The 21720-nt window shown below is 42.9% G+C and overlaps 1 protein-coding gene across 2 annotated transcripts; it reads right to left on the bottom strand.

Moving 5' to 3' along the window:
- Positions 1-384: 384 nt before the first annotated feature.
- ANKRD9 (ankyrin repeat domain 9) lies at positions 385-16363 on the bottom strand. Of its 2 annotated transcripts, none has more exons than XM_072116219.1 (2): positions 16304-16363; positions 385-2501 (listed from the first exon to the last, which is right to left on the bottom strand). In XM_072116219.1, exon 2 carries the CDS (start codon positions 2445-2447, stop codon positions 1563-1565), a length of 885 nt encoding a protein of 294 aa, XP_071972320.1. In that variant the 5' UTR covers positions 2448-2501; positions 16304-16363; the 3' UTR covers positions 385-1562. The 2 variants fall into 2 exon arrangements, with proteins under 2 accessions (XP_071972320.1, XP_071972319.1); XM_072116218.1 differs by lacking the exon at positions 16304-16363 and adding an exon at positions 4239-4390.
- Positions 16364-21720: the final 5357 nt, after the last annotated feature.

A 21720-nucleotide genomic window follows, 5' to 3' on the forward strand; every position in this document is an offset into this window, starting at 1 on the left:
AGTGTAGGGGCACGTGGATACAACACTTAAACAGCAGGGCCCTATTTTATTCTCTGGAGCGGTATTGGTCTCATAGCCTACCATTTATAAAGTGACAGTAGATTATGACAATATGCCATTAAATCTTTGTAAAAACCCAAAGGTTTGACATTCTTTGCAGCCTTATTAAGATGCTGGACTCCATAGAGGTTTATCATTTCTGCTTAACATTTTTTAACAATAGAAAATGGCATTTAGGACAATGAGCCCCCAGGTATGTAATAATGCAACTTTACAGTATTATTATTTTATTTCTTAGCATAATGAAGACGAACGATAAATAAATACAGAATACAGTATCTAAAAGATTTTGAGGTAAATGGAGGCGATTATGTAGGCACCATGTAGAGTAGAATTTTAATTTTACAGTCTTGTAAAGTGCTTTTCTTGTATTTCCTCAACATTTGACAACTGCCAAGAACAATTCCAGGAAATATTGCAATTGCATAAATACCCTAGACCCTGAGGTATTCATGGTTCAGAAGGGTCCACCTTTGTGTACCTTTCTTAGTTTTAAAAAAAAAAAAAAAAAAAAAAACCTAGAGCAGTGCTGCTGCTATATTACAGCATCAGTCCCAATAGCTGGAAGGCTACTGGCTGGAGATCACTACCCAATACATAAAGATTTGGTATTTAAGAGCTTCTGCTATACCCATCTAGCCATGCATGGTGACAACTGGGCCCTAATTCAGGGTCATCTAATTCAGATTATTTCCAGTTAGCATAGCCATTCCTATAAAATAATATGAACAATCTAAAAATAGAACTAAAGTGCAAATTCTGCAACCTATATTGCATATTTCGCAATATATTGCATAAGCTAGAAGTCCCACTAAGGATTACATTCTGTATATGGATTAAGTTTAAAAAAGTAGATTCATGTAATAAAATTCTAACAATATGGATTATTGGATCAGCAGATATAAAAAGGATAAGGTAGAGAATCCTCTGGAAGACCACTCAACCTATAATGCAAAAGCATCCCCCCGTTCTAAGTGATTGCATGTTTGCTGTAAATAAAGCATGCTCCTCATATAAGGTGAAGCTCTGTCATGTGAAGATGGTAAACTAAAGAAACCTCCAGAGGCTAAAAACAATGTCTAGCTTATGTGCTGCCTACACCTAGTGTATCAGTGCTCTTGTTTTTAACCAGCCATACAAGTTCTGGATGAGAGTACCTGATGAAAACTGCTGCAGAACTTCCCATTATATGCAGTGTAAAGGAGGGGTAATGGCAGAAACCAGGAGAACCTTAGAGTCTCCCATTGAGTCCTTACCCCAATGCCAAGAGGTCATTGTTCAGCAAGTCTGATACTTGGTTACTGCCTATTGTGTTGTACATAATGGAACGCCACTCCAATGCAGAAATGGGTATCTGTCAGCCCCCAATGTCAACCCAGTGACAATGCAGGTTTTTAACGAGAGTTGGGTCATGGTAAGCTGGCTCATATACTTATTCTTGAAAAACTAACTTGTATTTATAGAATTGGCACATGACCCTCACCCCGTTTACAAGTGCTGTTCTATTTTGAGACTTGTTTTTGCAAAGCAGGGGGTCTTAAGAAGTCTGGTAGCGAAATCTCTTCCAGGGCCTCTGGAAATCTGTCAGCAGGGAGAGCCCTGAGCAGCGTCTGCATAGACATGGTGAACAGGGTAGGGGGAGTGATGCCGCTCAGCCATCTGTACACGTCCTTTCCTAACAGATCCTGCCAGGCTGTGCCCTCTTCCTGAAGCCGCTGCCTGGTGGAGAGGGGCATTCCTCCAGGCATGTATAGGAGCAGAGAGTCCAGACACAGCTTCTTCAGGCACATATCCTGCGGACTGTCCTGTATAAATTGCAGAAGGGAATCTAAAGGGGTTTTGCCACTACAATCCTTAATGTATGGACAGGCTCCATGTCCCAAGAGCAAGGTTAGGCAGTCAACTCGCTGCAGCTCACAGGCCAGGTGTATGGGGGTTTTTCCACCCTCCACCCTCTGGCATCCTCGCTGGTTGATGTAGACAGTCCGGCTTTCAGAAGGTAATGTCCGGAGGGTGCCCAAGATTTCCTGCAGGATCTGCAGCCGGTTATAACGTACAGCCATGTTGAGGTGTGGAGCTCCTGACTGGCAGCAGCTGAAGCTCTTGCTTGGCACAGCTAAGGCTTCATTTGGGAAGTGGGAGAGTAAGTAGCGTGCATACGGCTGGTGGTCGTGTACCAGGGCATAAAGCAGAGCCTCAGAGGGTGTGTATGAGCTCACTATGCCCCCCTCCTCCCAGTGTAGAACCTCCATGAGCCGCATGTCCTCCAGCACCCACACTGGGAGCAGGTCTCGTACTGCCTGGTAAAAAGCAAAGGATGTCTTCTTGCATTGCTTCTGAGACTGGTACTCCGGTGAGCGGGGTGCCCATTGAATGGTCCCAGGCATCTCGGCTACACAGCATTTAACAGTGCTCAAATTCTTCTCAAAGCTGCTGTTCACCTAGAGTGCAAAATAAATGAAGATAAACATTCACCCAATAGTAGAAGCCCTACACTTATGTGTTATGGACAGGCTGCTTACACCATCAGGGCCGAGAGGTGTCAGCATAGAGGGGGGCATTAGTATATACTAAGGGTAGAGATACATACAGTAATATTGGGGATCATTACATTAGAACATTAGGGACATTGCACCAGTAACTACATTAATGGTAGGGGGGCACTGGACTAGGATCTACACTAATGGTAGGGGGACATTACACTAGCACTAGTATCTACACTAATGGACGGGGGCATTGCACTTGTATCTATACTAATGGTAGGGGGACATTACACTAGCAGTAGTATCTAAACTAATGGATGGGGGCATTGCACTAGTATCTATACTAATGGTAGGGGGAACATTGCACCAGGATCTACACTAATGGTAGGGGGAACATTGCACCAGGAGCTACACTAATGGTAGGGGGAACATTGCACCAGGAGCTATACTAATGGCAGGGGACACATTGCACTAGGAGCTACACTAATGGCAGGGGACACATTGCACCAGGATCTACACTAATGGCAGGGGACACATTGCACTAGGATCTACACTAATGGCAGGGGACACATTGCACTAGGATCTACACTAATGGCAGGGGACACATTGCACTAGGATCTACACTAATGGCAGGGGACACATTGCACTAGGATCTACACTAATGGTCGGGGGCACATTACACCAGTATCTACACTAATGGTAGGGGGGGGGGGGGCATTACACCAGTATCTACACTAATGGCAGGGGACACATTGCACTAGGATCTACACTAATGGTCGGGGGCACATTACACCAGTATCTACACTAATGGTAGGGGGGGGGGGGGCATTACACCAGTATCTACACTAATGGCAGGGGACACATTGCACTAGGATCTACACTAATGGTCGGGGGCACATTACACCAGTATCTACACTAATGGTGGGGGGGGGGGGGGGGGCATTACACCAGTATCTACACTAATGGCAGGGGACACATTGCACTAGGATCTACACTAATGGTAGGGGGGCATTGCACCAGGATCTACACTAATGGTAGGGGGGGGGGGGGACATTGCACCAGGATCTACACTAATGGTAGGGGGGGGGGGGACATTACACCAGTATCTACACTAATGGTAGGGGGCACATTACACCAGTATCTACACTAATGGTAGGGGGGACATTACACCAGTATCTACACTAATGGTAGGGGGCACATTACACCAGTATCTACACTAATGGTAGGGGGGGGGCATTGCACCAGTATCTACACTAATGGTAGGGGGCACATTACACCAGTATCTACACTAATGGTAGGGGGGGAGGGGCATTGCACCAGTATCTACACTAATGGTAGGGGGCACATTACATCAGTAAGTACACAGTAGGAATCTCTACAGTAATACATGATCGTACACACTATAGTACATGCTGCACCCATATATGCACTTCATACGTTTTGTCGGGGGTTATATCCCACATGAGCATGCAGGACATTGCAGTGAGGTATGTGTGTGTACAGTGTATAGCTCCCCCGCCATGCACAGGGAGAAGAGCGGGCTGCATACCTCCCAGCCTGTGCCGCAGTGTTGGTATACAGCTATACATCCCCAGTGCGGCTGCAGCAGCCATTACTCAGATGCAGGGCAGCCCCTCCCCTGCTGGGGGCGACCCCATATGAATAATGGAGGGCATGTTACACCTGAGCTCTGACCTGTCATTGCGGAGGCTCCGTGCTGCTCCTCTGTACGCGCTGCTCCCGCCTCTCTCCAGCAAACACTTGTTCTCTCCTCCAGGCATTTTTATTCCCGAGTCCTGAAGGTCGTCAGCACCGAGGAACTGTCCAGTGTGTGCTGATTGGCTGGCTTGTCACATGCTCTGCTCTAATTGGATGCCCTGGACCCCCCTCCGCTCCCGGCGAGGTGACGTCAGAGTTTGAAAAGTTTCCAAGAAAGTTTTCTGTGCTTAAGTGATAGCGAAGTTGTAGGGGGTGTTGTGTGTCCCTGGTGATGTGGGAGGAGGGAGACTGCCAAATATTACCACATATAATATTGCTATTACATGGGTGTGTGGCACCACAGAAATGTCTGCCTGAAGCTCCACATATCATTGGCCATATTCACAGACTTGACAAAGACAGTGTCAGATGGGAACATTTACCCATCTAAAGATAAATGATCGCCAATATTATAAGGTGCTACTTGTATAGAACACTACTATGTTATCCATGCTATAACATGCCATCACGGCAGTGACGAGAACAAGACAGAGCTTGTACAATAATATATAATGTATTCTCATAGTTGTTTATTACCTACACATACACATTTCTGTTCCCACACGTGATCTATTGCACATGTATATATTAACATGTGAAAAGCTGAAACCTGAGACAACTTCTAGTTTTCTATAAACTGAATATATTGTAGTCTTTGTGCGCTATATAAATAAAGAATTATTATTATTATTTCTTGTTTCATCGGTTCATATGCACTTACTGCTGCATTAATCATGTCTACCAGAACACTATAATAGTGCCTCTATGGACATCAATATAGTAGAATTGTGTTTCCAATGTACAAGAATACAACTACTATAATACTGCCCCTATGTACAAGAATATAACTATTATAATACTGCCCCCTATGTACAAGAATATAATTACTATAATACTGCCCCCTATGTACAAGAATATAATTACTATAATACTGCCCGCTATGTACAAGAATATAACTACTATAATACTGCCCCCTATGTACAAGAATATAACTACTATAATACTGCCCGCTATGTACAAGAATATAACTACTATAATACTGCCCCCTATGTACAAGAATATAATTACTATAATACTGCCCCCTATGTACAAGAATACAACTACTATAATACTGCCCCCTATGTACAAGAATACAACTACTATAATACTGCCCCCTATGTACAAGAATATAACTACTATAATTCTGCCCCTATGTACAAGAATATAAATACTATAATTCTGCCCATATGTACAAGAATATAACTAGTATAATACTGCCCCCTATGTACAAGAATATAACAACTATAATACTGCCCCTATGTACAAGAATATAACTACTATAATTCTGCCCCCTATGTACAAGAATAGAACTACTATAATTCTGCCCCCATATGTACAAGAATAGAACTACTATAATTCTGCCCCCTATGTACAAGAATATAACTACTATAATTCTGCCCCCTATGTACAAGAATATAACTACTATAATACTGCCATCTATGTACAAGAATAGAACTACTATAATTCTACCCCTATGTAAAAGAATATAATTACCATAATACTGCCCCCTATGTACAAGAATATAATTACTATAATACTGCCCCCTATGTACAAGAATATAACTACTATAATACTGCCCCCTATGTACAAGAATATAACTACTATAATACTGCCCCCTACGTACAAGAATATAACTACTATAATACTGCCCCCTATGTACAAGAATATAACTAGTATAATACTGCCCCCTATGTACAAGAATATAACAACTATAATTCTGCCCCCTATGTACAAGAATATAACTACTATAATTCTACCCCCTATGTACAAGAATATAACTACTATAATTCTGCCCCCTATGTACAAGAATATAACTACTATAATACTGCCATCTATGTACAAGAATAGAACTACTATAATTCTACCCCTATGTAAAAGAATATAATTACCATAATACTGCCCCCTATGTACAAGAATATAATTACTATAATACTGCCCCCTATGTACAAGAATATAACTACTATAATACTGCCCCCTATGTACAAGAATATAACTACTATAATACTGCCCCCTATGTACAAGACTATAACTACTATAATTCTGCCCGCTATGTACAAGAATATAAATACTATAATTCTGCCCATATGTACAAGAATATAACTAGTATAATACTGCCCCCTATGTACAAGAATATAACAACTATAATTCTGCCCCTATGTACAAGAATAGAACTACTATAATTCTGCCCCCCATGTACAAGAATAGAACTACTATAATACTGCCCCCTATGTACAAGAATATAACTACTATAATACTGCCCCCTATGTACAAGAATATAATTACTATAATACTGCCTCTATGTACAAGAATATAACAACTCGAATACTGCCCCCTATGTACAAGAATATAACAACTCGAATACTGCTCCCTATGTACAAGAATATAACTACTATAATACTTCCTTACTTGAGACTCTGCTTCTTATTTTTACAAAATAAGTATCGTGCAGCATGTGGGGATGCAATATATGCACAGGGATATTGTGCGTGATAATACTGAATGGCAGTACTCTAAGACCTCTAAAATCAGATGTGTAAACATCATTCTATACACTATGAACATAGTTGAAAAAAAGCACATCAGTGTACTTTGTTACAGTCCTACATCATGTTGGTAGATTTTCTTTAAGCTTATAACTATTTTAATACTGTGACTTTGTACAATATTTTAACTACTCTAGTACACCTTTGTAGAACAATATAAATACAATACAATACCCCCATGTATTAAAAACTATAATCTTACTCTGTACATATAATGGACTACTATACATAATATAAGAATATGTACTTGGCTATAACTACTATAATACTGCCCCTTTGTACATGGAACTTCACATCCATAATGGTGTTGTTTATATTATCATGGGTATATAAATTTGTACACAAAATTGAACCCTCACTCCATGCTCTTCCTTATATGTATGGTCTTCACTGTTCATAAGAACTATATGTCCTGCCGGTGGAGATCTGCATTGCAGAGCGGATTGGATAATTGTTGTTATCATTTCAGTTCAATGATGCGGACAGACTTGATTCCTTCTCTACAAACACATAAAATTATTCTGACTCATGTCACTTGTGTCATATCATTAAGCTGTTGAACATGTGAAGAAATGTTTTGTGGGTGACACACCAGTTGGTGGCGGGGTAAACACAATTTCTGTTCTTTGTTCTTTAAGGACAAACAAATTGTTGTGAGTGTGTAATCTGATAAAAATGAAGACAACAAGTCACAACCCTTTGTATCTAATTGCCTTAACAATCAATCAGAGAACATTCTGTACAATGTGGTCTACCAAACCTCCACGTTCTCCAGCTGGGAAGCGCCCTAGTGGCCATTTAGGGCCACCGATGTCAACTCAAACTGACTGCTACAGGATGGGCTTAGCGATGTACAGGTTAGTGTACAGAAGTGATGACTGCAGCTTCCATAACTGCTATACTGAATACTCCACACCTGATCTGCTACCTGGTCGCTATCTACTGGGTAAACTGGATCTTACATTTTGGGATATTTGAAAGACAAAACTAACCCATACTAGAGGTGGTCCTGATAATTAGGTAGTACTGCTACAGTTGCTGACTTCAGGAATGGGGCAAAAGCAGCCCAGTCCTACTTAAAGGGGTAGTCCAAAAGTGAGTAAAAACAGAAGAGGTGGCCTGGGAGGGGCAGCATAAAAAAATTAAATTTATACTCACCTTGTCCATTGCTCCCGATGTACAGGTTTCCGCCAGTACGATGTTCAGCTTAATCTCCTCAAGAAGAGAACAAAGATCTACCTGTCTAACCTGGGCACTTAAAGGACATCTACCACCAGGATGAAGGACTGTATGTAAATGAGCCTGAAGGTCTCCAGGTTCCATTTACACCTTAGAGCCCCTCAGGCTAATTTGCATACAATCCTTCATCCTGTTGGTAGATGCCCTTCAACCCATTTGTTGGACACACCCTGCCCACTTCTAGTGTTCCTCCCCCTTTTCCAAAAATAAGAGGGGTCAGAACTCCTCAGTGGATGAACATAGTGTGGCAAAGGGCAATACTTTTGCCATCAGATCCGAGTGGACACTAGTATGTTTGGGCACTAAACATGGATCTGCATTTATCTTTTCATTAGGAGTTCTACGAATCTCCCCACCCCAGGGTCTAAGGTCAGATTGAGACACAGGATTTGTACTACTCCCCGGACCCCAAAAAAGTAGCCAATGCCTGCCTGGGATGTACACTAAATCCCTTATGAAGTTCTGGTGCCGTATGAGCAAAGTGGCTTTTCTTCAGAGGAAACTGGGCTTTCAGTGGATGTGCAGAAGGTAAGAAACTTTCCTCCAGAGCCTTGGACACTGGACCCCTTCTTTAGCAAACCTTAAAAAACAAGACCGTATTTCCTGACATGTAACTAAACTCTAATACTCCTCACAAATTTCCTTTATGGGTTTTAAGTGTTCACCATTTCCCCCATCACGGTGCACCTACTAACAAACTGAAATCTATACTAGTCATGAGCCATCATGGATTATATTATTTTTGGCTTCTAAAATGTATCATTTTGCTGTAATGTTTCAGCGTATGCCACTTCGATTCATTCCCCTCCACTTATCTTATCCCACTTGAAAAGTGGCAAGAATGAATAAAAGTTGCAAAGTCAAAGGGAATCTACTATCAAAATCAAGCATAATAAACCATAGCTTCACAGGCTGTTACACGGTGCAGGAGCACTCCCTCCCACTATGTTCTGGAACTTCCTTTGCTGAAGTGAGATTATATGAGGCAGAGGGAGGAGGAAGTTATAACCAAAAAATGGCAATTTAAGGAAAACACAAAAAAAATCATAAATCCCTAAACAGGCTCTGGTAACACCTTCAGACTCATTAGCATAATTTAAGTAGTTGATTTTAGAAGGAAGGAGGTCATGGATAAGACATATAAGAAGATTACCACAGTCACGATGCCTGGATCTGAGTAAGATCCCTTGGTTTATCATGATGGATTTTGATGGAAGATTTCCTGTCTTAAAGTCATACTAAAGCAGGAAAATATGTATGTTGTTTCAGTTTCTGAAATGACTTCATCAGGGTGTGTTACAGTCCTGAGATCTAGGTCCTACCTGACATAAGACAACATTGTAAGATCCATAAGCTTTAAAGATAAGAACCACCACGGGAGTCTTATCTGTGTGTAACATCAATCTTTTCACCCTTTTGACTTGATGCAAAGGTCACCGAAGTTTGGCTGCTGACAGGTACTTTATTATCAGCGTCTATCCAGGTGTGACCTCTAGCAGTCACTGGCAAACAGGAGACTGCAGCAGAATGAACTATATAACCCTGACCATGGTGGTCCATGTATACCTGTGCTTTCCTCCAATCAGGACTATGTGAGCTAGTAGTCGGACACTAGAGGATTTTGAGCAGTCACAACCATATATCTTTCTGTCCATTCAAATATGTTTGCAATCTTGTTAAAGGGGTTTTCTGGCTCCTGGTCAATTTTTGATAATGATGACCAGTTTAAGGTTCACTGCGCATATTATGCAGGAATACGCTGAAAGTTATATATAATGAGTCCAGAAAATAAGACAGTTCCTACCAAAATTAAAACTGCTGAATCTATGGGCCCACATTTTTAGACGACCACAACCACTTATTTCATTGCCAGAGCTGCTGCAATCACTCCCAGGCGAGAAATTAATTTTGGTTTGAAAATGACACAAATATATTATTGTGCAATCAGAATGAACAACAGATTTTGCTTAGTCTTCTGAACTGTCTTAACAGTGCAGTTGCTAGACCTTTGATCTTCCCTAGTGATCTACTGCCACCCTGTGGTCACATCATATGTCTATTAGGAATAATCGTTATCTCAGGTCACAGTTGGGGTATTCCGATCTCAAGTATTAATGAGTGTGGGACTGGCACTAAGGGGGTGCTATCACTGTATATGGGCACTATACCATTATCCTGCCCCTATGTACAAGAATATAATTACTATAAAACAACTCCCCCACCCCCCAGGTCTTGTCTCTCTCCTCACTCTGGTAGCCCCCTTCCATGCCTGCTACCCACAGATCTAAAAAAAAGCAAGCCCCCTGGGTATAGTCCTCCATCCTGTTCACCCAGAATCACTCTTCCCCCAGGTCTGGGTCTCAGGACATACCCAGCAGTATATAGGTAGCCCCTACACATTCCCTAGCATTATGTAGAAAGCCCCCACACATGCCCCAATAGTATATAGGTACCCCCACACATTCACTAGCATTATATAGGAAGCCCCTACACATGCCCAGCAGTATATAGGTAGCCCCTCCACACATGCCCCAGCAGTACATATATAGGTAGTCGCCACACATGCGCCAGCAGTATATAGGTAGCCCCCACACGTGCCCCAGGAGTATATAGCGATCCCCACACGTCCCCCCAGCAGTATATAGCGGCCCCCACAGGTGCCCCAGCAGTATATAGGTAGCCCCCGAAGGTGCCCAAGCAGTATATAGCGTCCACCACACATGCCAGCAGTATATAGTAGCCCCCACATATGTGCCCTAGCAGTATATAGTGGCCCTCACACGTGTCCCAGCAGTATATAGGTAGCCCCTGAATGTGCCCCAGCAGTATATAGGTAGCCCCCTGAACATGCTCCAGTGGTATATAAATACCCCACACACATGCCGTATATATGCAGCGCAGCCAAATAAAATGAAAAAATTAATACTCACCTGTAGTGCTCCCAGGATCTTCTGTTCATTACTCTGATGTTGTTGCTTAGGCAAATGGCGCCTGAATCATTGAGAGGAGTTCTCTCTGTTGCCTAAGCAAAGATGTCAGCGCCTGGCTCATATGCAGGCAATGGTAGTATCGCTGCCTGTGTTCAGTGATCAGCGTTGTGTGCATCTAAAGATGCACACCGCTGATTACAATGGAGGGCCGGGATGTTCACCCCTGCTCTATAGGGACACCAAAGACTCCAAAGTTATACTGTAAGTTCACTATTACTGCATATGGTTATAAAGGGGGCGCAATTACTGTAAAGGGGACACCAAGAGGGGCGCTATTTAATGTGCAGGATCAGGAAGGGGGCACTATCACTGAAAAATATGATAATCCCCTGGCACTATTATACTGTGAGAAGGATCACAGTAATGGACCACTACTACCCAAGGTTGGACTGGGGTGCCTTTGAGCCGCCAGTGGGAAGGTGCTGAAGCACCACTCACAGTAAATAATTCTCCTATTGAAGTAAGATGTACTGTATCATGAATAAGATCTAATAATCTGTAATATTTGTGCATTATCCTATAAGAAATATTCCCTAGCTTTAAGTGATGCTCAGTCACCTCCAGGAGCGTTTGTCGTTTTCTGGGCACAGGGGGCCAGTCCAACCCTGCTGTTGGCAGACTGAAGGAACACTATTGGCGCATGGGTAAAACAAGAGGCACTGTTACTAATTGGAGAGCTACTGTCATCTGGGGCTCTGGCTGTTGTTATTCCCGAAATCGGGATATAGAGACAGTTATAATGCAGTGTGTAAGAGGAGACAGATTGGACATAACTGGGAGGATGTTAGGAAACTGAAAACACAATGGTGTCTATATTTTTAAATTCTACATATGTAACACCCTGCCAAAGCAGTGTGTTACCAAATAATGCTTCCAATAGATATATGTATGCCACAAAGACTGATCACCTTTGTGAGCCCTCTGGTGTCTATAATCGGTAATGCAACTATTAAATATCTAACTGAGAAGGGAATGTTATTCATATGTGACCAATCACATGCACTGTTGTCATTATTATATTGAACAAAGGTGCTGGTTGGATAACACACCTGGGCTGGACGCCCCCAAAGGTTATATAAACCGTTAGGGTGGAAAGTTCTGGGACTGTGGCTCTTTGCTCTCTTACCAGTGGCGTAACTACAAGAGGCAGGGACCCATAGCAGGCTTCTGCATGGGGCCTCCTTCACACTTAAAAAAATAAACGTATCTGCATACCTGCACATGCAGGTTAAAATCACACATTTATACACTCATGCCCACACATATAGAGCATATATACACACATACAACATATAAAGAGACCAAACATACACATACAGCATATACGCATCACAGATACAGCATATGTAAATCACATATATGTTATATACATATTATGCTGTACAATGTACTGTATGATATAATGGTGCACATCCTCCATTCTTTAATATGTCATGTAGGATGACGGGGCCCCCTGACACTGTGGGCACCATAGCAGCTGCTATGGCTGCTACCACAGTAGTTACGCCCCTGTCTCTTACTGCCCATGATGGAATAAGAAGCACATGTGCCTGAGGACACACATGGCTGCAACCATCAGGCCTCTGCAGGATTCTGAACAATCACTCCATCAATCTACCTGCCTTGGAATACTGCAAAGCAGCTCCCCATCTCCAGCCTGAAGCTACCTATCCCAGGCTGTGAGCAACTGCTGGTTTGGCCGTTGCCGTGTTCCTGAATAAACAAGCTGTGAGTTTTATGGTTGACAGAGCTTGTCTCTGAGTGATCCCTGTGTCAGGCTTATAACATCAAGGGTGCCCCAATAACCACCACCAGGGATCCCTCCATCTACATCGTAGCTGAACCAGGGAGAAATATTCCACACCTTCAGCCTCTCCCTCCTTTCTTGCGCTTCCAAGAGACCTTCCAGGCTGTGGACGAGGCCTTGGTACCCAGCACCGTGACAGCAGACGAGCACTCCACCGGCTACTCGGGTACCTAAGGGATCCAACTGCCCCCAAGCCAGAAAAGGCTAGGCCCTGGTGGAGGGTATTGCACATAGGGAGGCAAGTCTGTGGAAATAACTGGACATTTACAGTCTATAGTGTGTCTGTGTAGAACTATATGGTGGTATTAATGGTCCAAGGTTAAAGGGAGAGATTTCATATTATATAATCACTATTTAGTGATTATATAATATGAAATCTCTCTCTCTGGTGCAGAGAGGTATTATTTGGTAAGAATAAAATGGCATTGTTCAGTCAACATATGGTGATAATAGGTGGTGGTGGTTTTGATTTATCATTTCATCACTGTATAGCGGTGTTACATGGTCACTATATGACTGTAATATTTAGAGGCTGTGTACACTACAATGCTGGGTAACACTCCAAATGAACAGGCACATTGTATGGTAAGCTACTCCCTTTTTTCACTCAAAAATACCAGACAGAATAAACAAGTGGTAAATGTAACCCAAAATTGGGGAGGATTTGCACAAAGGTGGGGTTGTCAGGGTAGCTTGGGAGCCGCCCTGATTTCCCTAAATAATATGGTAAGTAAGCTACAGATTTGCTCGAGTTAGTATTCTGGATATGTCATGTCTGAGGTGTAGCTCTGCACATTATTTCCATATATTATGGTAGTAATGATGCCAGGCTGGAATATTTACAGTGGGTAGGAAACACTTGAGGAGTACAGGAATTAATCGGACTTGTCACTTCAGCTCTGCATCTCCTCTGCAGACACAGTCACTGGAATCCTTATCACATTTGGCAGTCGTGCCTTAGGGGGAAACCCAGTGTCCTACATTGTATAAGCAAGACGCTATATAGAAGAAAGCGCACACAAGGGTCTGTCAACTTGCCATTTCATTCAGTGGTTGGATTACGTGTATATTATCTGTACAGAGCAGGTGAAGGTCTTATTTATACACAAATGAAAGCCTATTGCTACAGAATGTACTGGAAGATGGAGAATAGGACGGGGGCGGTTACACAAGCTAACCTGTATTATAGAATATGTTCTTAAAGGGGTTGACTGGGGTTAATTGTAAGGAAAACAAATAAATAAAATAAACCAATGGGTCTGTAATGATAAGAGGGTTTACACGTCCACTTTACAAGCTATTGCCCTTAAATCCATATGATGGAAACACTCCAATTAATAGTGTATTATCTTGTCTGTATGATAATAAAATAAACTAAAATTAAAAATTCTGTAAACTCAAAGCAGTAGCTCTCACATTTTAATTATCACAGCAGCTACTATTCATGTTACATTTAACTACTATTATTATTAATACTGAAATTATAGCCCTGGCCACTAGATGGCTCTGCAGTGCACTAGAAAATATGGAAATTCCTAGTTCAGCCTTGAGAGCAGAACTATTTCCTAATAAACATGAATGTATTTCCATATCCGGTGGTCTAAGTTAAGAATATCCTATTAAAAATGGAAAATAGGATAACAGAAAATGCCTATGAGAACAGAAAATAATGGAAAATACACACTATAATACTGATCTCGAGCCGGGGGACACAACTATGTTGCCCCTTCCCGTTCCTCAAAACTATGTAGCGCCATGACAATGCCACCATACCAGGCCCCCAAGAATGTTGAATAAATAATAGTTACACCAGACATAACACATTTATGTAAGGCCTCATGCACATGAAAGTTGTTTGTGTTCCCCATGTATTTGTATGCGCTCATGCACACAGTCCTGGTTTCTATGGCCCAGTGTATGAGCCGCAAAACTGTGATATTCCTCCCCGAGCATGTGGCTCAGGCAGTATCTGCTCTTGTCATTGGTGCGCGAGCAGAACTTACACACTGATCACACACCATCCTCAAACAACAAACCCCAGATGTATTATACACCCATCCATGTGCAGGGGGACAAAAGCTAAAACCAAGCATAACACATACTGTAGGAAACGAACAAAACGCTTCATAAAAGTGGTATGAACTTAAAGGGGTTGTCCAGGCTATAATTTATTTATAGAATAATAAAGATTCCTTTATTTATATAGCACAGACAGATTATGCAGCGCTTGATAGATCAGTCCCTGTCCCCATGGGGCTCACAATCTAATGAAGCTACCAGTATGTTTTGTGGAGTGTGGGAGGAAACCAGAGGACCCAGAGGAAACCCAGGAAAACACTCTTTGCAGATGTTAACCCTGGGAACGGAACCCAGGATCCCAACGCTGCAAGGCTGTAATGCTAACCACTGAGCCACCATACTGCCCGTAATATATATAACTATGAGTGAAAAAAGTATAAATAAAATGCTCCCATAACCATCGGCCGCTGTTTATATACGCAGAGGCCAGTGGTGATTTTACATCAATAGTCACACACCTGCTATCCTGCACAGGTGGTGTGGCTATCAACGCTATATCACTATCGTTTATTAGTTTATTACCCCCCATACCTATATACAAAAAAATGCAATGCCAAAAATCCAGAAAATTGACAAAAAGAAGCAGTTTGCAGTGAAAATGGACTTGCCCTCACCCACTGACAACACCCAGGTCCTCCCTACCCAATGACCACACACAAGCTTCCCCTCTCCCACTGACAACACTAAAGCTCCACCCCACTGACAACACACACTTACCCCTCCCACACTCACAATATCCAAGCTCCCCATTCCCCCACTGACTACACACACATCCTCCCCTGCTGACTATGCACAAGGCCCCCCTCCCCCACTGAGAACACACACTCACCCCTCCCACACTGACAATATCCAAGCTCCCCATTCCATGAACACCACATATTTTAAAATGTAATTCTGTGAGAGCCATATAATGTGCACATGCCCCCAGTAAATAGGTACCCACAGCACATGGCCCCCCAGTAGATAAGTAACCACAGAACTTCCCCTCTAGTAGATAGGTAGCCCCAGTATATGGCCCCCAGTAAATGGGTAGGCACAACACATGCCACCCAGTAGATGGGTAGCCCCAGTACATGCCCCCAGTAAATAGGTAGCCACAGCACATGCCACCCAGTAGATGGGTAGCCCCAGTACATGCCCCCAGTAAATAGGTAGTCATAGCACATTCCCCCAGTAGATAGTTAGCCACAGCACATGCTCCCCAGTAGATAGGTAGTCACAGCACATGCTCCCCAATAAATAGGTAGCCACAGCACATGCCCAAGCTAGATAGGTAGTCATAGCAAAAAAAAAGGGAATACTCACCTACCTGCTCTCCCTTCAACGGCTTCTCTTCACACACTGTTCTCTATGACCCAGGCGCTGCTGCCATCATTACTTAGCAATGTCATAGACAGGAATGGATGCTGCTCCACTCTATGACACAGGCGCTGTCACCTAAGCAACGGTGCAGCGATGGCACCTTGGTCACACAAAGGACCCAGGCAGCGGTAACATCCCTGCCAGCATCCAGTGATCATCGCTGTGTATGTCTTAGATGTACACACTGCTGATCGCTATCAAGCGATCAAAAGAGCCACATCTGGCTCCCTAGCCATAGGTTCCCTACCCCTGCCCTACTGCAACAGCCACAATCCCCCAACCCCACTGACAACACAAACGCGCCCTTTCCCACTGACACACACAAGCTCCCCCTCACTGACTGCATACACCCCATCCCCAACAACAACATACACTTCTCCTATCCCCCACTGCTACACACACAACGCTCTCCCCCACTGACAACATGAGCACGCCCTCCCCCACTGACAACACAAACCTCTCCCCCACTGACGACACACTCATAGACTACACACATTTCCCCTCCCCCACTAACAACAATCACATGCACCGTCTCCTGACAACAACCACTACCACCTACCCCACTTACTAAACAGATGTCACTTAACTCCTGTTCATCCTCACGTTGTTAGGGGCAGGTCTCTTGTACCTGGGGGAGGGGTGGTCATCTCTATACCAAGCTGCAGCCACAGAATTGACAGTGAGATGGGCCTGGCAGCACCGGACTGGGCTGAGGAGAATCTCCGGCCCCAGCTGTCAGCCCCGCAGTGTTCATCAAACCTGAGCCCTAGACGATCGCCTACTTCTGCCTACCCCTCCTCCCAGCCCTGCTCCTCTAAAGAAGATATGCACTTTGTTCTTGCTGCTGACTCCTTCTTATAGCTGTTTGTTCTGTACAAAGTTGAATGTGCTGACAACAAAATCATCAATGAAATTCAAATTAGTTAATCAATGGAAGACTGGATTTGGAGTCACCCAAAAAATTAAAGTGGGAAAACACACGACAGGCTGATCCAACTTTGATCTAATGTCCCTAACACAAGTCAAAAAGAGGCTCAGTGTGACAAGCAGCAGTTGTGAACCCACTGTGCTATCCAACTGGTTTGACTTTGGGTCACACACTAAGGGTGATGTCACACGTGGCGTTTTTTGAACACGTTTTTGGCCCACTTTTAAGCAGTCCGTCAAAAAACGCATCCGTTTTTGAAAAAAGTATGTGGTTTTTGAAAATGCATCTGTTTTTGACAGGTTTGACCAATTATCTAAATTCAAGCTGGTCAAAAACGGATGCATTTTCAAAAAATGCCACGTGTGACATCACCCTAAGAGTGTTATCCCTGGACTTTTTCTGGTATTCCCCCTTTACAAAGATCTGGACTTTGCGGCAGAGAGATCACAAGGCTACTGCCTCTTCTGGGGTTCCCAAAGTGGATAGCAGCTGGCCCAGACAAAGCGGATAGTCAGAATCAGTCCGGAGTCGAGGCAGGCAGCATACAAGCAGATTCATAAAAAAAGCCGAGGGTCGTGGCAGGAAGCACAGGTTCAGGAGACAAGCCAGGGTCAGATATTAGGGAACACGGAACAGGAACGGAGTAAGAGAACAAGCTGGAAGTCAAGAAGACAAGAAGACAAACTGAATCAGATACCATAGAGCAGGACTAGCAAACTAGAAACCTATGCTCAGATGCAGAGAGTATGGCATGCTGGACTATATGATGGGTGGTGCATGCTGATAGGCTGCGATTGCCTAGCTTGGAAATGCCCTGTTCCCTTAAGAAGGAGTGAAAGGCATGGTTGCTGAAACTGAAGCATGGTTGGACGCAGCAGCTGAAGGTAAGCCTGCAACGGGGACCACTACAAGAGGCTGAACCCATTGCCAGCGTTACACTCAGCATTGTGTGTGGCCTCCACATGCCTGTATGACCTCCCTACAACACCTCGGCATGCTGCTGATAAGGTTGCGGATGGTCTCCTGAGGGATTTCCTCCCAGACCTGAACTAAAGAATCCACCAAATCCTGGAAGTCTGTGGTGCAACATGACATTGGTGGATGGAGCAATACATGATGTCCCAGATGTGCTCAACTGGATTCAGGTCTGGGGTACGGCCAGGACCAGACCTTCAATGCCTTCATCTTGCAAGTCTAGCATTGTCTTACATTAGGAGGAACCCAGGGCCAACTGCACCAGCATATTACAAGGGGTCTGCAGATCTCATTGGTACCAAATGGCAGTCAGGCTACCTCTGGCAAGCACATGGAGAGCTGTGAGATCTTCCAGAGATGCCACCCCACACCATCACTGACCCACTGCCAAACCGGTCATGTTGAAGGATGCAGATCGCACTCCACAGCGTCTCCAGACTCTGTCATATGTGCTCAATGTGAACTTGCTTTCTTCTGTGAAGAGCACGAGGTGCCGGTGGCGAATTTGCCAATCCTGGTTTTCTCTGGCAAATGCCAAACATCCTGCGCGGCATTGGGCTGTGAGCACAATCCCACCTATGGATATCGCACCCATCATCAAGGAGTCGGATTCTAACCATCTATGCAGACACATGCATATATAACTACTATAATACTGCCTCCTATGTACAGGAATATAACTACTATAATACTGCCCCCTATATACAAGAATATAACTAATATAATACTGCCCCCTATGTACAAGAATATAACTACTATAATACTGCCCCCTATGTACAAGAATGTAACTACTATAATACTGCCCCCTATGTACAATAATATAACTACTATAATACTGCCCCCTATGTACAAGAATATAACTACTATAATACTGCCCCCTATGTACCCGAATATAACTACCGTATTTTTCAGACTATGAGGCGCACAAAAAATCCTTTTATTTCCTCAGAAATCAAAGGACCATACTGACAGACAACAGCTGCCTTGAACTGTGCACAGGTCTGCCACCTGCTGGTCATTCATCCTTATAATAAGGTGCGCCTTATATATGAACCTAGATGTTTTAGCAGGCATTTATTGATGGTGCGCCTTATAGTCCGAAAAATACTGTACTATAATTCTCCCTCATATACACAAAACCATAAGTATTATAGGTCCACTTAGGTCCGATGTATAATATGATTAAAACCGGATACTTAGTTAACTAAGTGAAAAAATTGTCATCAAGGAGGAAAATATTCTTCTAAACTGTATATAAGGACATTAGTTAACCTTGGCTGAAAACAGTAAGCAACAGATTATATTCCACAGATAAAGCAATGATTGGCTTTCTGGCACTTGTCATACTAGGGGATGACGTAGTGACAGTTCCTGTAGGCTTTAGCCCAGATTCTTCTTGTGATTAGTAATGAGAAGTGTCCGTCCTATGTGTCGTGCTTTACAGGAAGAGTTGAGTCACACAGCAGCATGACATGGCCTGTGTATTCTGCAGCGTGCTGTGGATCAGATGTGGGAGGAAACTAGAAAGTACAAGAGTGAGAAATCCGGAGGACTCCATGTTCACCAACTAAAAATAAACTTTCTTTTTGGATTGGCTGGTAACCATGGAAACAGGACATTTCAGGTTGAAGGTAGCTGGGAAGCACAGCACTTCCGCAGAATGGAGGATGTGGGTTTTAGCAAAGCTTCTCTTTGCTTCCTCTAAGGGGCTCATGCCCAGAATAGTGAAAATCGGACGTGTCCCATCCTTTTTTTTAAATGCTCAATGTACAAAGAGATTTGTTTTAACAGACTTTGGGGCACATTTACTTACATTGCCGCTTGAGTGCACTGAAAGTGTATTGTCCGTCTATAATGCTGCATGCAGTGATTCACTAAGATGTGCACCAGAAATCATGAATGTGTCGCTTCCCTGCACTGGTTCGACAGAGTTCACCATCTTTTTTTGTGGTGCCTTTTTAACATAGGGCGTGCGACACAATTTCAAAGTTAAATACGGCGCTCCGTCCATATCAGTCAGACCGTCCGCCGGCATGCCCCTAATTTGGGTTGCTTGGAAGCCAGCGCAGAACACCACAAAAGGATCGCATGCGACACAATAGTGGCGCAGACACTTCTTAACCGGTTAAGGACCGGGCCCTTTTTTGCTTTTTCATTTCCATTTTTCACTCCCCACCTTCAAAAATCTATAACTTTTTTTATTTTTGCACGTAAAGAGCTGTGTCATGGTTTGTTTTCTGGGTTACAAATTGCACTTCATAGTGAGGGTATTGAATATTCCATGCCGTGCACTGGGAAGCGGGAAAAAAATTCCAAATGCAGGGAAATTGTGCCGTTTTCTTGTGGGCTTGGATTTTACGGCTTTCACTGTCAGCCCCAAATGACATGTCTACTTCATTCTTTGGGTCGGTACGATTATGGGAATAACAAATTTGTATAGGTTTTATAATGTTTTCATACATTTACAAAGATTAAAACCTCCTGTACAAAAATTGTTTTTTGATTTTGCCATCTTCAGGCACCAATAACTTTTTCATACTTCAGTGTACCTAGCTGTGGGGTTTTTTTTTTTTTTGCGACTTTTGATGAAGTTTTCAATGATATCATTTTAATTTTTATTGACTTTTTTATATTTTTTAAAATAGGAAAAAAGTGCCATTTTTGACTTTGGGCGCTATTTTCTGTTACGAGGTTAAATGCAGTGAAAAACGTTATTATATTATGATAGATCGGGCATTTTCGGACGCATCGATACCGAATGTGTTTATGATTTTTACTGTTTATTTATATTTATATCAGTTCTAGGGAAAGGGGGGTGATTTGAATTTTTAGGTTTTTTATTATAATATCTTTTTTACTTTTTTTATTTTTATTTTTACTATTTTTCAGACTCCCTAGGGTACTTTAACCCTAGGTTGTCTGTACAATCCTACCATATACTGTCATGCTACATTATGTGCTATCAAAACGAGGCAGCCTCGGGTCTTCGATGATGTCAAAATGTGTCTTCTCGACAAAATGTGATGGCACCCGCGATCATTGCAATATGCAGCAAAGACTTACCGGCTATGAAGAGGGCTCAGCCCATCAAAATGTTGAGCATGTCCTACTCTGAATCGATTTGCACACATCACTCATAGACGAAATTTCTGTGAATCAATGAAGAACAGATGCCACAGATGTGTGCACCTTATCTTAAACGGGTTGTCTCATTTTCTAATCCCTTCCTGTTTTCTAGATTTCTTCTTCCTGTTGCCAAAGAGCGGTCTATGGTCATGTGATGTCACACAGGTGCACGACTGATTATAACACACAGATCTGTTATATGTACAATATACTGCCAATGATACGGCTCTTGTGTAACAACATATAACTATTTTGATATTGCCAATGATTCACTTGAGGCAAGGATCATTTAAGGCAGGTTGATGACATTCATATACATTTTATTGCTATG

This window comes from Engystomops pustulosus, chromosome 7 (assembly GCF_040894005.1).
Source record: "Engystomops pustulosus chromosome 7, aEngPut4.maternal, whole genome shotgun sequence".
Lineage (NCBI taxonomy): Eukaryota > Metazoa > Chordata > Amphibia > Anura > Leptodactylidae > Engystomops > Engystomops pustulosus.

Coding starts and splice junctions, on each gene's coding strand:
- ANKRD9 (XM_072116219.1), bottom strand. CDS start 2,447: ATGCCTGGGACCATTCAATGGGCACCCCGCTCACCGGAGTACCAGTCT.